Source organism: Saccopteryx bilineata, chromosome 1 (assembly GCF_036850765.1).
Source record: "Saccopteryx bilineata isolate mSacBil1 chromosome 1, mSacBil1_pri_phased_curated, whole genome shotgun sequence".
NCBI classification, from domain to species: Eukaryota; Metazoa; Chordata; class Mammalia; order Chiroptera; family Emballonuridae; genus Saccopteryx; species Saccopteryx bilineata.
Genome location: NC_089490.1, coordinates 279,284,197 through 279,306,688, shown reverse-complemented (window position 1 = coordinate 279,306,688; position 22,492 = coordinate 279,284,197). Strand labels below are relative to the sequence as shown.

The 22,492-nt window shown below is 40.8% G+C and overlaps 1 protein-coding gene across 7 annotated transcripts in view; it reads left to right on the top strand.

Annotated features, from left to right (window-relative positions):
- The window catches only part of CTNND2 (catenin delta 2), a 985,037-nt gene that overhangs the window by 877,484 nt on the left and 85,061 nt on the right, over positions 1 to 22,492 (top strand). For all 7 annotated transcript variants that reach the window (XM_066243701.1, XM_066243686.1, XM_066243718.1 and 4 more), the window contains one exon: positions 793 to 943. In XM_066243701.1, coding sequence (XP_066099798.1) covers positions 793 to 943 — 151 coding nt within the window. The remainder of the gene's footprint in view (positions 1 to 792; positions 944 to 22,492) is intronic.

The following is a 22,492-nucleotide window of genomic DNA, read 5'->3' as shown; positions in this document are numbered from 1 at the left end:
CCTGCATTCTGTGAATGAATTACAATGTTTTATCATTCTGATACTGCACGTATATTTCAACAGTAAGTGTGTTCTGTTCAGGTCGACAGCCGCTCACCCAGGACAATTTGTATATTTTATAAATTAGACATGGAGTTATGGCCATAGACACAATATATTTTCATCTACATGTTTTCTTTTTAAGTTTATAATTTTTACTCTCGATTTTCAATGTCCTATTTACCTCTCCTTGCCCTTACCTTTTCCTGACTTATTTATTCTCAATTATTAAGCAAACAGCTTACTGATGGTATATTTGGCAACTCACCTCTATGTCCCACCTCCAAATTAAATCTCTTTAAAACAAACAAACAAAACAACCACACCTGATTTTTTTATCATCTTCTAATTTCTCCAGGGTTTTTTTTATTCCTCTTAATGTCAGTAGCCAGCCTTTTCTGTCCCAAACCTTCACATCTTAAAGCATCAAGTACACACACACACACACTCTCATTACTCAAATGGCTACAAATGGCTTTCCAACTTAAAGAAAACGCTGGCACTAGAGAAGCAAAGTGCAGTTAACTGACTCACCCTGAAACTTTTATCATACGTTGAGGGCAAAAAAAAAAAATTGAATTAAAACGCTTAAATCCATGTCTAACCTATTCAACTTATTTTGCAAGTAGGTCTTGATAATCCTTCTACCTTTTTGGCTCCTGCAAACAGCAGTTTGAAAACCTGTACATGCTATTTGCTCATAGGGTTTTCCTCCTCCGCTTCTAACATCGTTGCCTTCCATCTTCTCCGCAGTGGTCAGTGTACATCCGAGCTGCCGTCCGAAAAGAGAAGGGCCTGCCCATCCTCGTGGAGCTGCTGCGAATAGATAATGACCGTGTGGTGTGCGCCGTGGCCACAGCGCTTCGGAACATGGCCCTGGATGTCCGAAATAAGGAGCTCATCGGTATGTTCTCTCCCATTCACACTGTCTCCGTTTTTAAGTGGAAATATTTCCCGGTGGTGTCCACGTGATTGAAGCAAGTCACATGCAGAACATATGTACGTGCAGAAATAGTACATTTATTAGGGGCTATGATTTTTCCCATTACTCCTAGTTTAAATCCAAGGACCTGATTTATCTTTTAGAATCCAGAGGCAAATGTGGTGTTTGTTGACATTTCTAATCCTTGCAAATTAAAAATGCCCATGATGCTCAGCACTGGGTATCATCTTTCTGATCCTTTAAATCCTTGTCAACCTTTCTGTTTGCTTTCCAAATGGTGAATAGGAATTGTAACAGGATCCAAACCATTTCGCTTCTTCTCTCAATTTTTAAATTTATTTTGGATGAGACCAGACTGACTCTTTAATCTCATTGTTTAGAGAATTGTCTTCTTTTAATTTGATATTCAACAAATATGTATTCATGACCTATGTTGTTCCAAGCCTGTTCTAGACCCAGAGATTATTAGATCAATGAGTGAAACAGACAGGAGGCCTTGCCTTGTGAAGTTTACGTTTGGGAGGGGGGCAGTGTACAATGAACAAAACACAAACATAAGTCCCATTGTGAGTTAGGAATGTTCTATGGGGAGATATGGACCTGGTAAAGGAGACATTAATTTGTGAGGTTGCCCATTTTTTAACTGAGAAAACAGTCATATAACATAAAAGTAACCATTTTAAACTTTACCATTTTGGTGGCATTATTTTCATAATGTTGTACAATGACCACTGATCTCAGATTCCAACACATTTTCATTGCCCTAAGGAAAACCCTGTACCCAGTGAATAGTCACCCCTGTTTTCCCCTCCTCCCAGCTGCTGGCCCCCACCAATGTGTGTTCTGTTTCTGTGGGTTTTTCTATTCAGGAAGTTTCATGTTAATGAAATCATATAATATGTGAGCTTTTGTGTCTGGCTTCTTTCACTTAGCATAAGGAGTTGTACTTTTAAATGGGAGGTTAAAGTCAAGATAGGAGTTGTTAAGAAGGTAACATTTGAGCCAAGACTTGAAGGAGGTGAGAGTGAACTGTGTGGATATTTGGGGAGAAGAGCATCTGAGCTGAAGAGGTGCCTCTGCCGAAGGCCCCCTCGAAGGGGAGCTGAGAGCAAGCCAGTGGGTTCAAGGTCTTCAGGTGTCCCTGTGTGCTTGAGGCAGAGTGAGTAGTAAGAGCCCAGGCTGGAGAGGCATCCTGGTTCGTCCCTCTTTAGGCAAGAATAGGCCAAGGCTGATTGATGCCTGGAGAACTAAGGAGCCACTGGGGTCTACCTGGGAAGAGCCACAGTCTCCCACAGACCATTGTCCTGATGTAAGCTTCTGGGATCAAAGAGATCATTCCAGAAGGGTCATTGCTCAGTCAGTACAGCAGGAAGGCTGGCAAACCTGGCTGCAAGTAACAGGTATCAATGGAGGTCAAGCAGCAGGGAGCTGGACCACACTCCATGCTAAAGGTTCAGGGTATACAGTCTCTGGGGATCTGGGAGAAAGCGAGTAAGTGGGCGAAGGAGCCAGATTTCATTCCTGGGGCAATTGGAATACCAGGTGTGGATCCAAATGTCATATATAAACTTTACGTAGATACATGGGTTTGTTTTTTGCTATTCAGATTCCTGGGTGTGATATACTAAGCCCTTTGTGACCTGGGAGCTAGCCATTTTCCTCTTCCCACTTCATCGTACCCATCACACCTTCCAATAAAAACCAGAGTTTCCACAGGCCTCCAGCCATATATTTATTCCCAAGGAAACCAGACTTCAAATCTTGGTATTGTTAGGTTCCCTGAGAGGAATCACATGAAACCAAGGGAGATAAAACAATGGACTTTATTAGTGTATCTGCATGCAGGTGGGCTGAGGCCAAAAAAACATCAGCCCCGAGAAAAAGGACTCAGGGGGATTTATAGGCTTTGAAAGTTCCTGCTGACAGGCACGTTGCTAGGGAGCTGGTAGAATTCCGCCTGCTCTTGGAAGGGATCTGGGTGGGTCAGTCAGTTCCAGGAACACCAAGAAGAGTTGACAGCTGTTGAGTTTCTCAACCATGTCCATTCCTCTTGGGTTAGATTGTGGTCACTGTGTTCTGCAAAGTCCCAGTGAAAACGGGAGTTAGGAGAGGCAAAATGGAGCTACGTTTTGTTCTACCTAACAGACATAACACCTGCAATTGTTTGTTATACTTGAAATGCATTATAAGGCATGAAATAAACAGAATTTTATATTTAAATTTAGTTTGAATTTAACTTAAATATTGTTTGTGGGTTTTGTTGATTATTGAAAGTAGGCCAGTAGCTCAAAGGCCAGGATCCTGTCTGTCTCCCTCTCTGCTCTCCCTTCCCTTATGTTGCTATTTCAGACAGGACAGGGAGGGCCTTCCGATAAAATCCTGTTGCTCTTCTAGAAAATGGAGGAAAAATCAATAGCTAATCAGTCTACTGCCTGGATACTCACTACACGGTATTGTGAGTTTACGTGTTTTATTTCTTTTGGTGGATTAAAATATAACAAAATAAGGAACTATTGATCGGTCCTTTAGCTGCCGGGCATCCCTTCTTTCTCGGAGGCCAGTTATCTAGCGCGCTTTCTGAGGCAGGCACATTCGGAGCTCCATATTGCCCCTGTTAAATTAAGCCTTTACTATCAAATGTCACCAGACAGGAAAGGGAGCCAATCACTTAAGAAGAGAAGTGAAAATATCTAAGTCACAGGCTTTATAGAATCAATAACTTTTTTCTTGAATGAAAAAAGAAGAATTTAACAACAACCCCAAAAAGCTAAAAAAAACGCACCATTATAGTCTATCTAGGAGAAAGAAAATGCAACCTTTGGTAATTCTTTGACTTTAAATATTGTATCTGCCCTAGCCCCGGGTAGTTCGGCTGGTTTGAGCATTGTCCCCAGATGACAAGGTTGCAGGTTCAATCCCCAGGCAGTGCACATAGAATAATCAACCAATGGCTGCATAAATAAGTGGTACAACAAATTGATGTTTTTCTCTCTCTCAAATCAATAAAAAATTATAATAATAAATAATTTTATCAAAGTAGTGATTTTTATAGAAAAATGCTACCTAGGACTTTATATATTGAAAAGTAAGTTGCAATGACTTTGAACCAAGAACAAAAACAATAAACTTCTACATTTTCTCTTTCCTACCAGCCCTCACTCAAAGCTTCTGTGACCTCATATAACTTCGCGGTGTTAAAAATCATCTATATTCTGACAACTCACAAATAGCTATCTCTGGCATGAATCCCACATCTCTGTGCTGAGCTGTCTGCCCAATATCTCCACTGGATATCTAACAGGCATCTGAAGTGAACCAACTCCAGACCTGGCTCCCTTATCCTCTCCCCAAACCCTATTCTTCCACAGTCTTCCCCACAACAGCAAATAGTAATTTGTCCTTGTAGGGGTCTAGGCCAGGCACCTGCAGTCCATTTGACTACTCACCCTTCATATCCAACCCATCAACAAGTCTCGTTTTCCTTCTGTATTTTCTCAGAATCTGACACTTCTCACCTTCATTGCTTTTTCCCCAACCTGCCATCATCTCTCATCTGGGTTGTTTTCATGATCATCTACCTGATCTTTCTGCTCCTGTGCTCGCCCCCTACTGTCTATTCTTAAAGTAGAAACCAGTGTGGTCCTGTTAAAACCTTAGAGCATGTCATTTCTCCACTCAAACCCCCAGTAACTCCTCATCTCTCTCAGTGTAGAATAAAAGCTTTTTTAGACACAACTCTGAGTGATGTGGTACTCTGTTCCTTCTCTAACCTCACTCATTCGCCTCTCACTCTCACCAACTTTGCTAAGGCCACTGAGCCACTATGCTTCCCTTATCATATAAGCACAGTCCTGCCTCAGGGCCTTTGAACTTGCTCTTTCCTCTGTCTAGAATCCTCTTTCTTCAGGCGTCTATGCATCTCAGTTCTCACCCCACTCAGGTCTTTATTCAAGTGCCAGTTTCCCAACAGAACCTTTTATGGCCTCCATTTTTGAAATTCTACCCCCAGCAACTTTCCCTGCCTTATTTTTCTCCACAACACTGACCACCTTCTAATATACAACTTATTAGTTATTTATCTTGTTACTTCTCCATCTCCCCACATTGAAACGTAAGCCCATTAAGGGCAGGAAATTCTGTCTCACTTGTTCACTGATGTAGCCTATGTACCTGGAGCACCACTTAATCCACAGTAGTAGGACCATCCTAAGTATTCGCCAAATGACTGAACAAATTTTTTTCCTGTCTGACCATCACTTTGAAATGAATTCCAAGTCAGCAACATATTAAGTAAGCAAATTAAATAAAACATCAGCTAAAGAAAGGGATATTGTACTAATAAAAAAAGTTATCAAAACATTATACGAAGTGAAATAAGTAAATCAGAAAAAACCAGGAACTGCATTATTCCATACGTAGATGGGACATAAAAGTGAAACTAAGAGACATTGATAAGAGTGTGGTGGTTACGGGGGGAGGGGGGAAAGGGAAAGGAGGATGGGGAGGGGCACAAAGAAAACTAGATAGAAGGTGACAGAGGACAATCTGACTTTGGGTGATGGGTATGCAACATAAGTGAACGACAAGATAACCTGGAGTTGTTATCTTTGAATATATGTATCCTGATATATTGATTTCGCCCCATTAAAAATAAAATTATTAAAAAAAAGTCATCAAAAAGCCAGTTCATTTTGTTACTCAAGTTTACCAGATGTGTGCAGGCAGTCGTGATTTCAGAGGGATTCCTATTCTTCCCATCATTGGTTTTGCGTTTTCACTTTAAATTCCTTCTCATCTTAGGTCATTCTTTCAGTTTGAGGTGGGGGGAGGAGCGGCTTCCACACTCAGGTTAGGGAATGGTTTATCTTCCTTGGACCCCATTATCAGGAAAACTCTAGATAAGCCGTTGAACAGCAATCACTCTACACCGTCAGCTCTAATGAGCATCATAGAGTAGCACTAAAAGGAATGTCAGCTTCTCTGTCTCTCCTGTGTGTGCCCATGATTCTGTGTGTGTCCCTGCCATCGGTCAGGTGGTAAGTATGCTACAAATAGATCTTTGTGTTCTACTGAGAGACTGAGACTCAGTGAAGTCATCCAGTTTAGTGCACATCCACACATTTTCTGTGTGACCTTCTGAAAATGGTAATTATCCTTCTAAGTGTCATCTCATCATTCAGAAAACTTTCTTTGTTTTTTCTTTTTAAATTAATGGTAATAATTAGCTTCAGTGAAAAGAGCATACAATGTTTTATCACTTTAACCAGCTTAGCAAAATGCCATCCATTTCAGCAGGTTGACACTTCCTGATGAAGATGGCAACTACTTAATTTAGCCAAATTCCCACTCTCTCTCTGCCAACAAAACAAAACAAACAAAACTCCAATAAGATTAAAAAACAAAATATAAAGCACATATAAGCACTTGGCAGGGAGCTATCTAGCCCTGGCCAAACATTGGTCATTCACCCATGCTATCCACCCAATGGAAGATAATCCTAAAGAGAGTAATGGCACCCTGTGTGCTGCTTGGTTTTGCTGCATTTGCAGACAGCATAGATAATCAAAAGGCTGTGTCAAAATAGTTACAAAGTAGAGCATGGGCCCCACACTTGAGTTTTCCAATACATAAGGTGGCCTTTCCTGTGACTGTCTCGGTGTCACATTGGGGGCACTGTCCAGGCTCACCCTAAACTGCCTCTTACCTCTGACTGTCCTTTCCATGAATTCTTCAGCCACATCCATGTCTGTGCCCTCATTCCCACTTACACACCGTTACCCCAGCTGGTTCCTCCCCAACACACTCTTTCGTAGCTCGCTCCTCACTGAGCCCCGCCCATCACTCGATGCCCAGCTCAGAGTGGCCTTCCTGCTGAACTCAGAGTGGAGGTGGGTCACACCTATTTGATAAGAAATCTTTTTATTCATCCTAGATTTTCATTATGGAGTTTTATTCTTGTACTATCTCTTACTTCTTTTTTTATTTAGAAAATTAAATTTAACATGGTAACATTAAGAGGGCGCCAAATCCCTGCTTATTATGTCATTGGGAGAAGTTGTGATGCATGCATATAAAAGTAAAATACTACTTGTATTTCCTACAATGCCTAACACTTTGCTATACCTGTAACAGGCACTCAGTACATATGTACTATAATAATTTACTGGTGGATGAATAATGGGTTATTTATTCTGAAGAATGGATCTATAGACAATGGTTGCTGATTATATTTAAAGGGCAACATTTTTTAATAAATAAAACATTTATAAATAAATATAAATTATTAGTCTTTAAGTGAAAATAAAGACTGAATTAGAATGGCAGTCACCCCTCTTCCTATGCCCCCACGCTCCAGGCCAGACCTCTACTTAAAAGTGTATTTTTCCTTTGGAGAACAGGAGGGGAAAAGCCATATATCCGAATTGTCCTGAAATGTTACATTACTTTGTAAACATTCTCTCTCTTTTTAAAAAAAGCATTTTTTAATTTTTCAATTACAGTTGATATACAATATTATATTAGTTTCAAGTGTGCAACCCAGTGACTAGACTTTTATGTAACTTATAGAATGATTACCCTGATAAATCTAGTACCCACCTGGCAGCATACATAGTTATGACAATATTATTGACTATATTTCCTATGGTGTACTTCACATCCCTGTGACTGTTCTGTAACTATCAATTTGTACTTCTTAATCCCTTCAGGTTTTTCACCTGTCCCCCAACTCCCTCCTATCTGGCAATCATCAGAATTTACTTTGTATCTATTAGTCTGTTTCCGTTTTGCTTGTTCATTTATTTTGTTTTTTAGAGTCCACATCTGAGTGAAATCATGGGGCCTTTGTCCTTCTCAGTCTCACCTATTTTACGTAGCACAGTACCATCTAGGTTCATCCGTGTTCTTGCAGATGGTAAGATTTTATTCTTTTTATGGCTGAACCGTATTTCACATATAGATGCACCAAGCATTCTTTCATTCAGTGATCTCACAGCTGAATTTTTGAGACGTGTATCGATAGGATTCTAGACTTATAAATACTGATCTTCATGTAAACTTTGGGATACATTTTACCCAATTCTCTAGAAATAAGAGCATGGTCTCTGGGGAATAAGCAGATACTAAAGCTGGGTCTTCATCTCCATGAAGCAGCATTCCAGATGCTACTCAGGAAATCATCTCTCAAAGTCTGTCTAAATTCTTCAGCCTGGATTGAAGTGCAACCCGGTCATCATTCTCTGGGCACTCAGAATACTGCTTTGCACCCACAGTGTCTCCTAGCAAAACCAGGACAAAGAGGGTCTAAAAACGCATGGCACACCCATCAGTTAAAATAGAATATGGTGTGTATTTTGTTATTGTCTCATCTCATGCCAATGACTTGCATGTGGCAGAACCCCTTGGCATGTGGGCACGCTGTTCTGGAGGGAAGATCTCTCCCAGACCTCTCATCACACAGCACCGAGGGCACCTTCTCTACCTGTTTTGTTTGGGCCCTGGGGAAGCTGTCCCCTCTGTGCCCAGCGACAGACTGAGGTCTACAACCCTTTTCAGTGCAACCTGGGGAGGCTATATGTTATTTTTTTCTGCCTGGGAATTTGAAAGCTTTACTTTATTAATTCAGTTTGAGGACATTTTCGTGACATGCCTTCTCTGCTTTTCAAGACATGTTTCTTCAGACCCTAGCAGATGTTGTTTTAATTAAAACACATGCAATTTCAATTAGTATTTTAAAAAGAAGCCTGGTTTCCCAGACAAGGTGATGTATCAGATCATTCTTTGCCAGCTCACTTTAATAACCAGACTTCACTAGCCAAACCCTGGGCAATGGCAAAGCTGTGTGCTTTGGCTACAACTCGGTAACTTTAGATTCGGTGCCTATGTTTGAGGTCTTATCTCCCAAACCCAGGAACCTAATCTCATGAATGCTGCCTCCCTTTCCCATGGAGCCATGGGTTCTTTATTAATTAACTTCACACACCTGTTGGGGAATTTTGGCAGCTGGGTCTGGCAGATATAAATTCCTTGGAAAGGGAACTTGTAAATAAACTGAACAGCCAATAATTATTTTATTAAATGAGACAATGGTTCGCCCCTTGGGAATCCTCCGATGAGGAAAATGCAAAACTGAGGAGTTTCCAGTTGATTCCGATTCAGGATCTCTGCTTCCAGACCTCAAAATAAAGGAATAAGTGAGAAAGAGATTCCCCACTTACTTTAATTTGACTCGTTAGGTATTCATTTTATGCCTGGCCAAACAGTTTTAGAAGAAAAGAGGAGAATGCATGAGAAATAAAACGACTGTTCTCAAATACCCCAAATCTTGAGAACCCAAAGATGGAAAAGAGGCTTTTCACAGGATGATGTTTTAAAATTATATTTCTTCTACATGTTGACTGCCATATTCCCTTGCCAAACAAACAAAATGTCTTAATCGTGTGGAAAGAAATTGTTCTTTTTACTCTCTAACACTAAAAATAATAGATTAGAAAATAATCGAAGAGCTTACAGGTGAGCACTCTTTTCAGCTGCTTGGGCTTCCATTTGGTTGTATTCACTCTGCTGGCCCTTGAGGAATTGCAGAGTCGGCAAGGATGACCTTAATTGGGGGTTCTGCTGGGGAAAAAAGTGGTATAGGCTGACGCTGTATATTGTGTGGGCAGGTGTTTCTGCCCTGGAGGACACCTGAGGCGATCAAGGAGAAGAGAACAGCCTCTTCTCCCAGGAAGGACACGGCAAACCCCAGGCAAGAGGTCAGGGACCCAGGGGTGGGTGCCAGCCTGGAGGTACAGCCCGCTGGCACCCGAGGAGCCCGAGGCCAGGACCCAGGGCTGCAGGGACATGAGCAGCAAGAGCGGAGTTTGCTCCTGAAGGAGAAGCCTGTCTGTAATCTGGCCAGACCAGAGTCAGAGGTACTGGGTCGGAGGAGAGAGAGGCACAGAATCAGGCAGTTTTTGACAGCTCCTCATCAAAATGTCCTAACAGTTCTTTCAAGAAACTTAGTTGAAACTCAAGGATTACTTCTCTTATAACCTAGATGGTTCATGAAAATTTACCATCAGGAAAGCCTGTTTTTCAAATTCAAAGTAAAATTTCTCTATTCAATTCTGTGTAATGTCTTTGAATAATGTCCGATGAAATAAATGCCTTAGGAATAAAATGATAAAAGACAAGTGGCTTATTTCCTAAAGCACATAATATCCTTTGGATCCCAAGTGTTATTGTCCTTATGACAATATAAGCCAGGCTGGTGCGGACATATAGTGATGTGCAATGTGTTTACTTTTAAATTGGAGTCGCTAATAGTCCAACACCAACATTAGAGGGTATTCAATATGAAAGATCAGAAGATAAAATATGCCTGTTGTCCTCACCTTGAGACGTCAGCGATCTAATTAACTCATCAGAAAGGAAAGTTAGAGCCATGAAATGGAAAATGGTGGTGTTAAACTTTTTAATTGAAGATTAACTCTGCAGACTGATACCGCTTAGTGTCTGTGACAGGTCTGTTAAAACAGTGACCTTGTTACTCTTAAAATGTCGGAATAGAGGTGTGTGTGAGGGATGACCCACAGGCTTTCTCAGTTACGGAGGGCCAGTGTGTGCCGGGACCCCTGGGGATACCATAGTGGACAAACCTCAACTCACTTCTTTTTACCAGAATTCCCCATGTGGTACTCTTTGAATGGGTCAAGTGTGCTGAAATCTCAATACCTTCAGCCTTTAGGAGGGTCCGGAGAGCATCTGAGTGTTCCTAAGCCCTGTTCCTTCAACAGGGCACAGCCCTTACTCCCGGACACGTCACTGCTGTTACCATTTTTTCCATCTGTGCCATGCTGAAGACATGATTTGGAAGTTCTGCCCTAGACAAGCCTCGTACCTACAAGTTCCGATACAAGACACCTTCACGCTGTCCCTCTATCTGGAACTCAAAAGGTGGATGGACTTTCAATGGTCTCCTTTACTCCTTACATATTTAAAAAATAGGTTTTTATATGCTCTTATTTTTCAAGTAATAGAAATGGATAGAAATGGGGGGGGCGGTTCTTCCTTTCCTTCATCCTTATATAGGAAATCCATTGTGATGTCTTGTTGGTACTTCGTGAGGGAAGTTCTTCAACTCTCTTTACTCTTCATGTGCACTTGAGCTTTCGCTCGCCTGCCACGTGGCTGGAGCAGGGCACATGAGCTTCCTGCCTGGCTCCCTTTGCCTCTCTCTCCCTTCCTGGGCCACCGCCCTTCACTACTGCCACCCTGACCTTTGTGTGGGACTCCAGTTAAGGAATATGCAGAATTTCTATGATGTGAAGACATAAAATGGACTCTGCTACCTGGTTTGCTTTCAATAAAATGGTTGTATTAAGGCCCCAAAAGTCTCCATACTTCCCAGAATGGGCACCTCTCTCTCTTAATCTTGCTCAAACCTTCCAGCAGCATTTGACATTTTCATATACCTTGTTTCTAAGATAAAACTTTCTTAATTTTCTTCTCCTTCTGTGCCTTTGGCTCTTCCCCCCTCCAGTCTGCCTCTAAGCCCTATGCTGGGTCAATCTTCTGCAAGCCCATCATATGAAGTCATTAGTTCTGATGTTGTGTTTTCCAGCTATGGAATTCCCACTTGTTTCTTCCTTCTAGTTTTTATTTCTCTGCTGACTTTGTCCATTTTTTCACATGTGTTGTTCAGTAATCCACTCAATAGTTTAACACATATGTCACAGACGAATCCCTGTCTGCTCATTCTAACATCTGGTTTATTTGAGGATTTGAGTACAGTGACTATCTTTTCTCTTAATTTTTGGTCCATTTTCCTGCTTCTTTGCACACCTTGTGATTTGCTATTTGTGCCAGACATTGTGTATTAAAATATGGGAATTGACTGAAGTAGGTAACAGATGTCTCCAAAAAACAAGAGCACCCCATGTCTTCTATTAGATTGCTTAGATGGAGAGTTGAGTCATTTGACAAAGGTTTGAGCTATATCTGAGCCTTAAACTCAGTTTAGTTGCAGCTTTAGTTAAATTGGGATGCTTAAAGAACATGATCAGTATTCACCAATGGCTGGGCTTGGAAGCCGAGCGCCTACAGATACCGGAGATTCCTCTGCGTTATAGCCCTGCCATCAGTTTCTGAATTGTAGGAGTTCACCCTCTCTCCCTCCCTCCCCTTCCTCTACTAGGAAGCTCAGCTGCCAGCTGTTTGGATCACTGCATGACCCACATCATCCAGATCATTTTACTCTTAACTTTCTCTGTCCATCCTCGGTACTTAGAATTGGGCATTCTCCCTACTGTCCTTCCTCTTACCACTCACTTTTCAATGTTGTCACTTCAACTACTCTGACCCCCCAATTATTCTTTCACTTCCTTTCCTATCTACCCATGACCCATCTTCCTTATCTCTGTACCCCCAAGTTGACATGTAAGGAAGGCTGTGTACAAGACCGTATTAGTCTCTATGACTAGTTGACTAGTGTCTTCTTTTCGGCCAAGCTGATAGCTCTTTAGTAACAAGAACATCTTCCCCTCTTTTTATGTTTCTTTTGAAAGCCCTGACAATGCCTCACATCGTGTGAATGTGATGACAGCTGCGGTAGGTGTTGCATTGTTAATGTTCTGCTAGACTGTGAGCTCCATGGGAACAGGAAAGGATCTTTCTTGTTTGCTGCAGGAACCCCCATAACAAAGCTGTTTGGACATCCAGTAGACACGTCTGAGTTTTGTTTGAATGCATAATAGGTTGGAGTCTAAACCAAATTTGGTTTCACACATAGATTTTCCAAATTATTCAACATTGGACATAACCTGTACCACAGCATCACTGACAGTTTGATGTACCCACACCCTCCTTCCTCACCTGGAATACAGCACCACCCTTCACCCCTGAAACCAGAACTACCTGCCTTGTTTTTATTGTGCAATCCAAAGCAAATAGGAAGCACTTTTTTTACAACATGATTCCTGTTATTGGTTGTACATTAGAATCACCTGAGCCCATCCCTAGAGATGTTCAACTATTAGCCTTTATTTTGTGGCTCCCTGGCTGATTGTAATGTACATCCATGGTTGACAGCTACTGGTTTAGCATTCTATCAGATCCGTTGTAGATCCTAGTGTGGCATCTTATTCCTTGACACCTCACTCACCCAAAAGAGCAGTATTGGAATAGTATTTTATTCTCATACATTCTCACTATTGGTCCAGGCTGGGAAGAAGTACTGGATAAAATGAGAAAGGGTATTGGCAAGGACATGATCTGTATTGACAAGGAAATTTGTCAAATGAAGAAACAGGAGTGTTGTTCCTAAAGCATCTTCATATGGGAAAATAGAAGAATTATTCTGTTACCTACTTTCCATTAGGCGAAGGGCTCAAATTAGCTAAAAACATTTGAATTGGAGGATCAATATTTTAAGTGGTAAGCATGTGACTATGCTACTTGATTGGATAGTAACAATCTTTAAGCAGCAAACAATGAGTAGAGAGCAGTCACTAATTAAGTACAATTTACAACAAAGCCCATTTAAATGGATGAGTAACCTCATGTGTGTAAACATGATTGCATTGGGGTTAATTAGGCACAAATAGGAAGAGTGACTGAGTCATGCTTTATCTTCTCACTTTGCCTAAAAGAACAAATCCAGAATCCGTGCTTTCCAGTTTCCCAGCAGGCCCTAAGGCCACCCCCGGCCTGCACCTGGTGGCTCTAGGCAGTGATGGAGTGAAGGATGTGGGGAGTTCACATGGGGCTGGGGAAGTGGAGGAAGACTGCAGACAGGAGGACGGTATCAGTGACAGTAACGAGTAACCACTGTCCCCTGGTTACTCTGTAAAGCGCCTGCTCTCGGGGGTGCTGGAAGCAAACAGAGGGCTGGGCTGAAACTGACTGCAGAATAAACCAACAGCACCTGCCTAGAGTCCCAGTTCCTTTAACTGGGCTAACGACTCAGTCTAACAAGGAACCGTGGGATTGAAATGTATCTAGCCTTTACCCAAAAGTGATTCATGTGTTACTTTTCTGTAAATATTCTGCTGAATTTACAGGAACAAATACCCTATTTGTGGTCTGGTTTGGTAAGAGATACAGGGATGATTTTAATTCATGGACTGGACAGAGACAGGTAGACCCAGAGATGGTATGGGGGTGCCAGTCAGCCACTGGCTAGCTGTCACCTCATCCTCAGGGAGAGCAGTGAACAATTCCAGGAATCCCCTACTGAATGGAGGGGGTGGAAGGCTGTGGGGTGGGGTGGGAGGGGGGGGCTGTGTGGAATGGACTTTTCTGTCATGGGGACACATCTTCTGTCAACCTGACCCTTCTCGTCTTTCTACTCTTCTTATGATCTCACTTCCCACCCATGGACAATGGGAGCCAGCCTCTGTTTTGTTTGGAAGTTTCCAGGTTCAGGGCCTTCACAGACTACATTTAATATGTAGTCTTGACTCAGTTAACTAGTGATTAGATGCTAGTTGCTGCTCAGTTTTCTTTTGCAGACATATGTGATTCCTTATTTTAAACAAGGAAAGAGAGGGCTCAGATATGTGCTGAAGAACAAGCCGATGTCTTGGCAAAAAGGAAGAGAGGGACTAAGCCTGAACCCATCTTGCTCCACTAGGCCTCCCTGTGAGAGCCTGAGAACGCCCCCAAGTCTCTTTTCCCTGAAGGTCTATGAAGGTCTGAAGTCATTTTATTCTGTTTTCTACTGCCACTGGCCATTTCCTGCATAGGTCTTCAGCCCTGTCTGGTCATCCTCTGAAAGAAGGATTGACCACACAGGGCCTAGAATCAGAATTATTGAGCTGGGGAACTATCTGAAAATTTTTGGACAACTATTTACCATCCTCTCACACTGTTTAAACTTTAAATAGTTGCAAAGGATGTAGTTTCCAGAATGATAATTTAAAAATAAAAGTGACACATTTCTCTTTTAAATATAAGAATTATGAATAACCTAGTGCCATGATGGCAAACCTTTTTCTAAAAACTGCCCACTTTTGCAGTGCTGGTCAACCTGGTCCCTCCCGCCCACTAGTGGGTGTTCCAACTTTCATGGTGGGCAGTAGCGGAGCAACCAAATGGCGTCATGATTGGCCCACCATGAAAGCTGGAACGCCCACTAGTGGACAGGAGGGACCAGGTTGACCAGCACTGCAAAAGTGGGCACATTTTATAAAAAGGTTTGCCATCACGGCCCTAGTGGTTTGATCCATCTTCTGTCATTCTTTTTAAATAATATATGAGGAGATTTTTCATTAATGTTAAAAATTGTATACCATTTCTTTACTTCTTGAACATATGACCATTTCACATTCCTCAAGAATTTTACTCTGATTGATGTATTTTATGCTTAAGCATCTCTTATTGATCATCCTTTCTGCAAACAAGATAAATACAAATAAAAACTCATTTTTGAAATGTTTTTATGGTATTAGGCATTAAATTAAAATTATCTTATGGATTAAGTTATTACTGTTGTTATTAGTAGGATATAATTGATCAAAATAACATGTATTATACATCTTGATTAAAAATTTAAATATAAAAGTTATTATTATATTGGAAATGCATTCCTTAGATGGATGAGTCCTTTAATCCCAATCAATTTATGTAGTCAAAAGTGAATATTACTTAGTGCTTGAATGAACATGATTCTGTATCATTCATTTCTCAATTTGTGGGTTCTATAGATTTAAATACTGAGAAACATCACTCACATACATAAGGTGAAGAGAATAGAAAAATTTTTATTATAGCAATAACACTTGATTCTTTGAATGTGTGCATTTTACTTTCAAATCTCTTTGGGATACATTATCAGAAGCTATTTTTGATTATCTACCATAGGGGTTGGGAACCTATGGCTCGCGAGCCAGATGTGGCGCTTTTGATGGTTGCATCTGGCTCGCAGAAAAATCTTTAATAAAAAAATAATAACGTTAAAAATATAAAATATTCTCATATATTACAATCCATTCATTTCCTACCACTCATGTTCATGGTTGCGGGTGGCTGGAGCCAATCACAGCTGTCCTCCGGGACAACACCAAATTTTTATTGGATAATGAGTAATGTACACAGGTCGTTGTGAGGTCAGGAAGTAACCTTCCCTCCTTTTAATCAAGTAGTCAGCTAGCTAATTGCAGAAACCCTTTTGACAAAGAAGATGGCTAAAAGAAAAAAAGATGACGAGTATCGTACTTTTCAGCAGAAATGGACAGAGGAATTCACCTTTGTGGAGAGAGCAGGTTCTGCAGTGTGTCTAATAGGCAATGATAAAATTGCATTGATGAAACGGTCAAATATAAAGCAACATTTTGACACACGCCGTACTACATTTGCATCGAAATATCCAGAGGAGGACAGCAGGAAGAAAGCATGTCAAGAGCTACTGTGCAGAGTGCAAGCTAGTCAGCAGCAACTCCATGTTTGGACCCAACAAGGTGACTGGAACTCAGCTAGATTTGCTGGTGCTTTAGCAATTGTGAGAAACGGAAAGCCATTCACAGATGGGGAGTATGCCAAAACATTCATGCTTGATGTTGCCAATGAACTTTTTGACGACTTTTCGGATAAAGACAAGATAATCAAAAGAATAAAAAACATGCTTCTGTTGGTGAGAACTGTTAACAATCGTACTATCATGATGGCAAATCAAATTGAGGCAACACAAGTGAAGGACATAAATGCAGCACCATTCTTTTCTCTTGCTTTGGATGAGTCAACAGATGTAAGCCATTTATCCCAGTTCAGCATGATTACAAGGTATGCTGTTGGTGACACACTTAGTGAGGAAAGTCTTGCTGTTTTGCCTATGAAAGAGACAAGAGGAGAGGATTTATTTAAGTCTTTCACTGAGTTCGCTCAAGAAAAAAATCTACTGATGGGTAAACTTATTTCGGTGTGTACTGATGGTGCTCTGTGCATGGTGGGGAAAAACAGGATTCTTAGCGCTTCTTCATGAACGTGAAAAGAGACTCATCTAAGTTTTCACTGCATCCTACATCAGGAGGCGCTTTGTGCTCAGATCTGTGGCAAACAGCTTGGTGAGGTGAAGTCACTGGTCATTTGGGTGGTCAACTTGATTGTTGCCCGAGCTTTAAATGACCACCAGTTTAAAACACTGCTGGATGAAGTTGGGAATAATTATCTTGGTCTGCTTCTGCACAGCAATGTGTGTTGGTTGTCAAGAGGGAAGATACTCAGCTGTTTTACGGCTTGTCTGAGCAAAATCTGGACTTTCCTTGAAATGAAAAACGTCAAGCATCCTGAGTTAGCTAACACTAAGTGGCTCCTGAAGTTCTACTATCTCATGGACATGACTGAACATCTGAATCAGCTCAATGTGAAAATGCAAGGCATTGGAAATATAGTCTTATCCCTTCAATAAGCAGTGTTTGCATTTGAAAACAAGCTGTAACTCTTTATCATCGACATTGAAACAGGTCGTTTACTACACTTTGAAAAACTGGGAGAGTTCAAAGAATTATTATGTGACCCTGCTCAACCTCTTGATCTCCAGCAGCTAGCGGGCTTCACATCTAATCTCCTGCAGTCATTCAAAGTGCACTTTGGAGAATTTCGTGAGCGCACTCGTCTTTTTAAGTTCATCACCCATCCACATGAGTGTGCAGTGGACAGCACTGACCTGAGTTACATCCCCAGTGTCTCTGTCAGAGATTTTGAGCTACAAGCTGCTGACCTGAAAGCCTCAGACATGTGGGTGAATAAGTTCAAGTCACTGAATGGAGATTTGGAAAGACTTGCATGACAGCAAGCAGAGTTGGCAAGCAAACATAATTGGGGAGAAATGAAAAATCTTCAACCCGCGGACCAGCTGATTGTCAAAACTTGGAACACGCTTCCCATCACATACCACACACTGCAGTGTGTGAGTATTGCTGTACTGACAATGTTTGGTTCTATGTATCCATGTGAGCAGTCTTTCTCACATCTAAAGAATGTTAAGACCAACCTACGATCACGTTTAATGGATAGAAGTCTCAATGCCTGCATGAAGCTTACCCTCGTCACATATCAACCAGACTACAAAACCATCAGCAAAACCATGCAGCACCAGAAGTCGCATTAATGGTAAGAAGTACTTTATTCATCATTGGTTAGCAACAGCTTGACAACATTATTAAAAAGAATTCAGAGACTTATTTTATTTTAAAAGTGTTGGTCTTACATAAAATGCACACATTTGCTTGTATTTAGTGTTAAACATTATATGGCTCTCACAGAATTACATTTTAAAATATGTGACATTCATAGCTCTCTCAGCCAAAAACATTCCCGACTCCTGATCTACCAAATGATACTTTGATTAGGTTCTCCTTCATAGTTGGAGAAAGTAAAGAATTGGAAACCATCTTAAGGGGGTGGGGGGTTAAAGTGCCCATCACTAGAGTTGCAGAGCCCTTGAGTTGGACTCAGAGGACAATTTCAGGTCAAGAAATTGTTTTCTACTGTCAGAGAAGGGAGGCCATGGAAGTGTACACAGGCGTGCTTGCAAGCAGATCAGTTTTGTTTTCAGACTGCATGGGACAATTGCAAATCTAAAAATGGATTTCCTTAAAACTCTAACCACCGATGTTGCCTTTGCAAGTCTTCATGTGGCTCCAGAGCACACAGGACCCAGTGTGTGGGGCACTGATTGGGGCAGCCTGACCATGAAGGAATCTTTACGTTGTGTCTGTATGCCAAGGACTGATGTTAGGAGAATGTGCTTCTCTGAAGGATTCGCCGTCTTCATCAGCCTTTTCCCCTGTACCATGTTTGAGCTGCAGTTCCCCAGAGGGAGCTTTCCACAGAGAGAAAAGCAACCAACTGTGTGGTGAGAAACATCAGGCAAGATTTAAGGATTACATTTGAATCTCATTAAGACAACAGTACAATTTTTATGCTAGATCATAATTTCTTATCTACACATCAAGTGTCATTATTGGGACAATGAGTAGAGTATTTAAAACTTCCCGGGGGCTAATTAAATATAAAGAAGTCCGGCTTTCTGACTGGAAGCTCCACAGTTCAGTCCTCGTACCATAAAAATCTAATGTGACTATTTAATACAGTTGCCCAGATATTGTAATAAAATAAAAAATAACTAGATATTTTAAGGGTTTAGCATAATTCTCTTCTTGTCTATCACATCCCAAGTTGTGACATTCACTCATTCACTGTATTGACCAATATTTATTGAGTGCCTACTATGTACCAATCTCAAGAGAGCCTCAAATTTTCTACTTCCTGGAAGTAATGGCCTGGTAAAGGGAAGTTTCAAACAGAAGCAAACTATATTTACTTTCTGCTTTGGATATGAATAAAACAGCTGAAAGGATTAGAAAATAACAGGGGGAGGAGAATGTGGAATGTGGTGGTCAGGAAAGTCCTCTCTGAGGAGGTGACATCGAGCAAGTCCTGAGTGATGGACAAGAGAGCGACATTAAGCTATCTGAAGAGAGAGCTTTCTGGGCACATGGAGCAGCAAGAGCAAAAACCCCAGTGCAGGGGGGAGCTTAGCATTGGCGGAAACAGTGATAAAGTCAGTGCTGCAGTGAGTGCAGGAGACGGGAAAGGTTGGAGATCGTGACGGAGATCTGGAGGATTTGGTTAGGGAGAGCATGATAGGATTTGACTAGAGAGATCATGATAGGATTTGTTACTTAAAGTCCTCTCCAGCTGCTGGCTGGAGACTAGATTGTAGGGAAGCAGGAAGGCCAGTGAGGGCTTGATTTCAGAAGTCTGGAAAGGAGAGCATGCTGTGCTGGACCAGAGCTGTTGCAGAAAGTGGGGAAAGTATATATTTTGAAGCAGGGCTTGCTGATGGATGGAGTAAAAAAATGCTGTGAATAGGAAACTGACAGAGGAGATGGGCCGGTAGGATCAGGAGTTTTGTTTTCCTCCAAAAATTTGAAATGACCGTTAGACATGAAAGGGGAGATGCCCAGTAGAAAGTTGGGAATATTGGTTTGAATCTCAGAACTGATATATTAATTGTCATATCATTTTTAATTCTTTAAATATGGAAACAGCTACAGAAAGCCTAATCTTTAAATAAAATACCTAGCCAGAGGTAGACAGCATTTCTTGGCTCATTAAACAAAAGAGGTTTCTTACATAATTTTTTCTTTATTGTTTTTTTCCTTTGAATAAAGCAGTCAAGAGACAGTGTTGATTCTTTGTGTGAGTGCTCCTGGAAAATAGAAGATGGTACGTTGAAATAATTTTAGAATCATCAGTAGGTCATCTTATGAAGCACTTTTGAGTTTTACTTGTTTAGTACAGTAAACAGCAACTTACACGTACACTACAGTTGAGATAACATGCCTGTTGATTCACCCCAGGAAAAAAATACGGGGTGCAGGCGGAGAGAGGGCAGTCAGTTGAGACCAATGAGCTGTCTGGATTTCCACCTGCTGGTCTATACTCTTGTTGAAGAGTATTTGTTTTATTTTTATTTTCTAAGTCTCTTTATTTGTTACGTTTTACTACTGAAATTTTTATCTGTCGAGTAATTTGTGTGTATGTGTGGTCATCTCTTCTTATAGTGCTTCTGGGGCTAGGTGAATCCCTGTGAATAGGACAGTATGCCTAGCCATTCTGTCTTGTTCAGTGTTCCATATGGTAGAAATTGTTTTAGGGGTCTGTGCATGAAGTTCCAGGTTATTTATACATGGAATATATTATAATAAAAATGAATGGAAACGTTTCTTTGCTAGTACATTTATAAACACAGTACGAGTAGCTACCTCCCCTTGACACTATTCGTACAAATGCTCTGGTGAACTTATCTTCCACTTTTCAGCTGTGTGCAAGTCTTGGCAGGAGACTTTGTCAAACACTTAGAAGTGAGAATAGCCTGTGGTGAGGCAAATGCTTCCAGAGATATAAATCTAATTGATAGAGGACCATTGGAGGCACCTTGTAGTGAAGCTTGCCTTATTTTGTAGGAAAAAATGTTTGGTTCCTCCTTTTTCAATCCTAGGTAATGGTTAACAAAATTACACTTCTTTTTCTATTTCTATTTCTATTTCTATTTATAGGTATGGATACAGATATAATTATAGAGATAGATATTACAAACAGAGTTTTCCATAATATTTTTCTTTATAGATTGAATACTTTTTTCATTCATTTGAATTTTAGCTGGCTTTAAATGAGTCCTTTTTTTTTTTAATAAATTTTTATTAATGGTAATGGGATGATATTAATAAATCAGGGTACATATATTCAAAGAAAACATGTCTAGGTTATTTTGTCATTAGATTATGTTGCATACCCCTCGCCCAAAGTCAGATTGTCCTCCGCCACCCTCTATCTAGTTCTCTGTGCCCCTCCCCCTCCCCCTAACTCTCTCCCTCCCTCCCTCCCATGTCCTCCCTCCCCCCCCCCACCCTTGGTAACCACCACACTCTTGTCCATGTCTCTTAGTCTCGTTTTTATGTTCCACCAATGTATGGAATCATGTAGTTCTTGTTTTTTTCTGATTTACTTATTTCAATCCTTATAATGTTATCAAGATCCCACCATTTTGCTGTAAATGATCTGATGTCATCATTTCTTATGGCTGAGTAGTATTCCATAGTGTATATGTGCCACATCTTCTTTATCCAGTCTTCTATTGAAGGGCTTTTTGGTTGTTTCCATGTCTTGGCCACTGTGAACAGTGCTGCAATGAACATGGGGCTACATGTGTCTTTACGTATCAATGTTTCTGAGGTTTTGGGGTATATACCCAGTAGAGGGATTGCTGGGTCATAAGGTAGTTCTATTTGTAGTTTTTTGAGGAACCACCATACTTTCCTCCATAATGGTTGTACTACTTTACAGTCCCACCAACAGTGGATGAGAGTTCCCTTTTCTCCGCAGCCTCTCCAACATTTGCTATTACCCATCTTGTTGATAATAGCTAATCTAACAGGGGTGAGGTGGTATCTCATTGTAGTTTTGATTTGCATTTCTCTAATAACTAATGAAGCTGAGCATCTTTTCATATATCTGTTGGCCATTTGTATCTCTTCCTGGGAGAAGTGTCTGTTCATGTCCTCTTCCCATTTTTTTTATTGGATTGTTGGTTTGTTTGTTGTTGAGTTTTATGAGTTCTTTGTAAATTTTGGATATTAGGCCCTTATCTGAGCTGTTGTTTGAAAATATCATTTCCCATTTAGTTGGCTGTCGGTTTATTTTGATATCAGTTTCTCTTGCTGAGCAAAAACTTTTTATTCTGATGTAGTCCCATTCATTTATCTTTGCCTTCACTTCTCTTGCCATTGGAGTCAAGTTCATAAAATGTTCTTTAAAACCCAGGTCCATGATTTTAGTACCTATGTCTTCTTCTATGTACTTTATTGTTTCAGGTCTTATATTTAGGTCTTTGATCCATTTTGAATTAATTTTAGTACACGGGGACAGGCTGTAGTCGAGTTTCATTCTTTTGCATGTGGCTTAAATGAGTCCTTTTCTTAATCTTATTTTTAACTGGATCTCTGTATGCCACCAGAGTTTTATAGA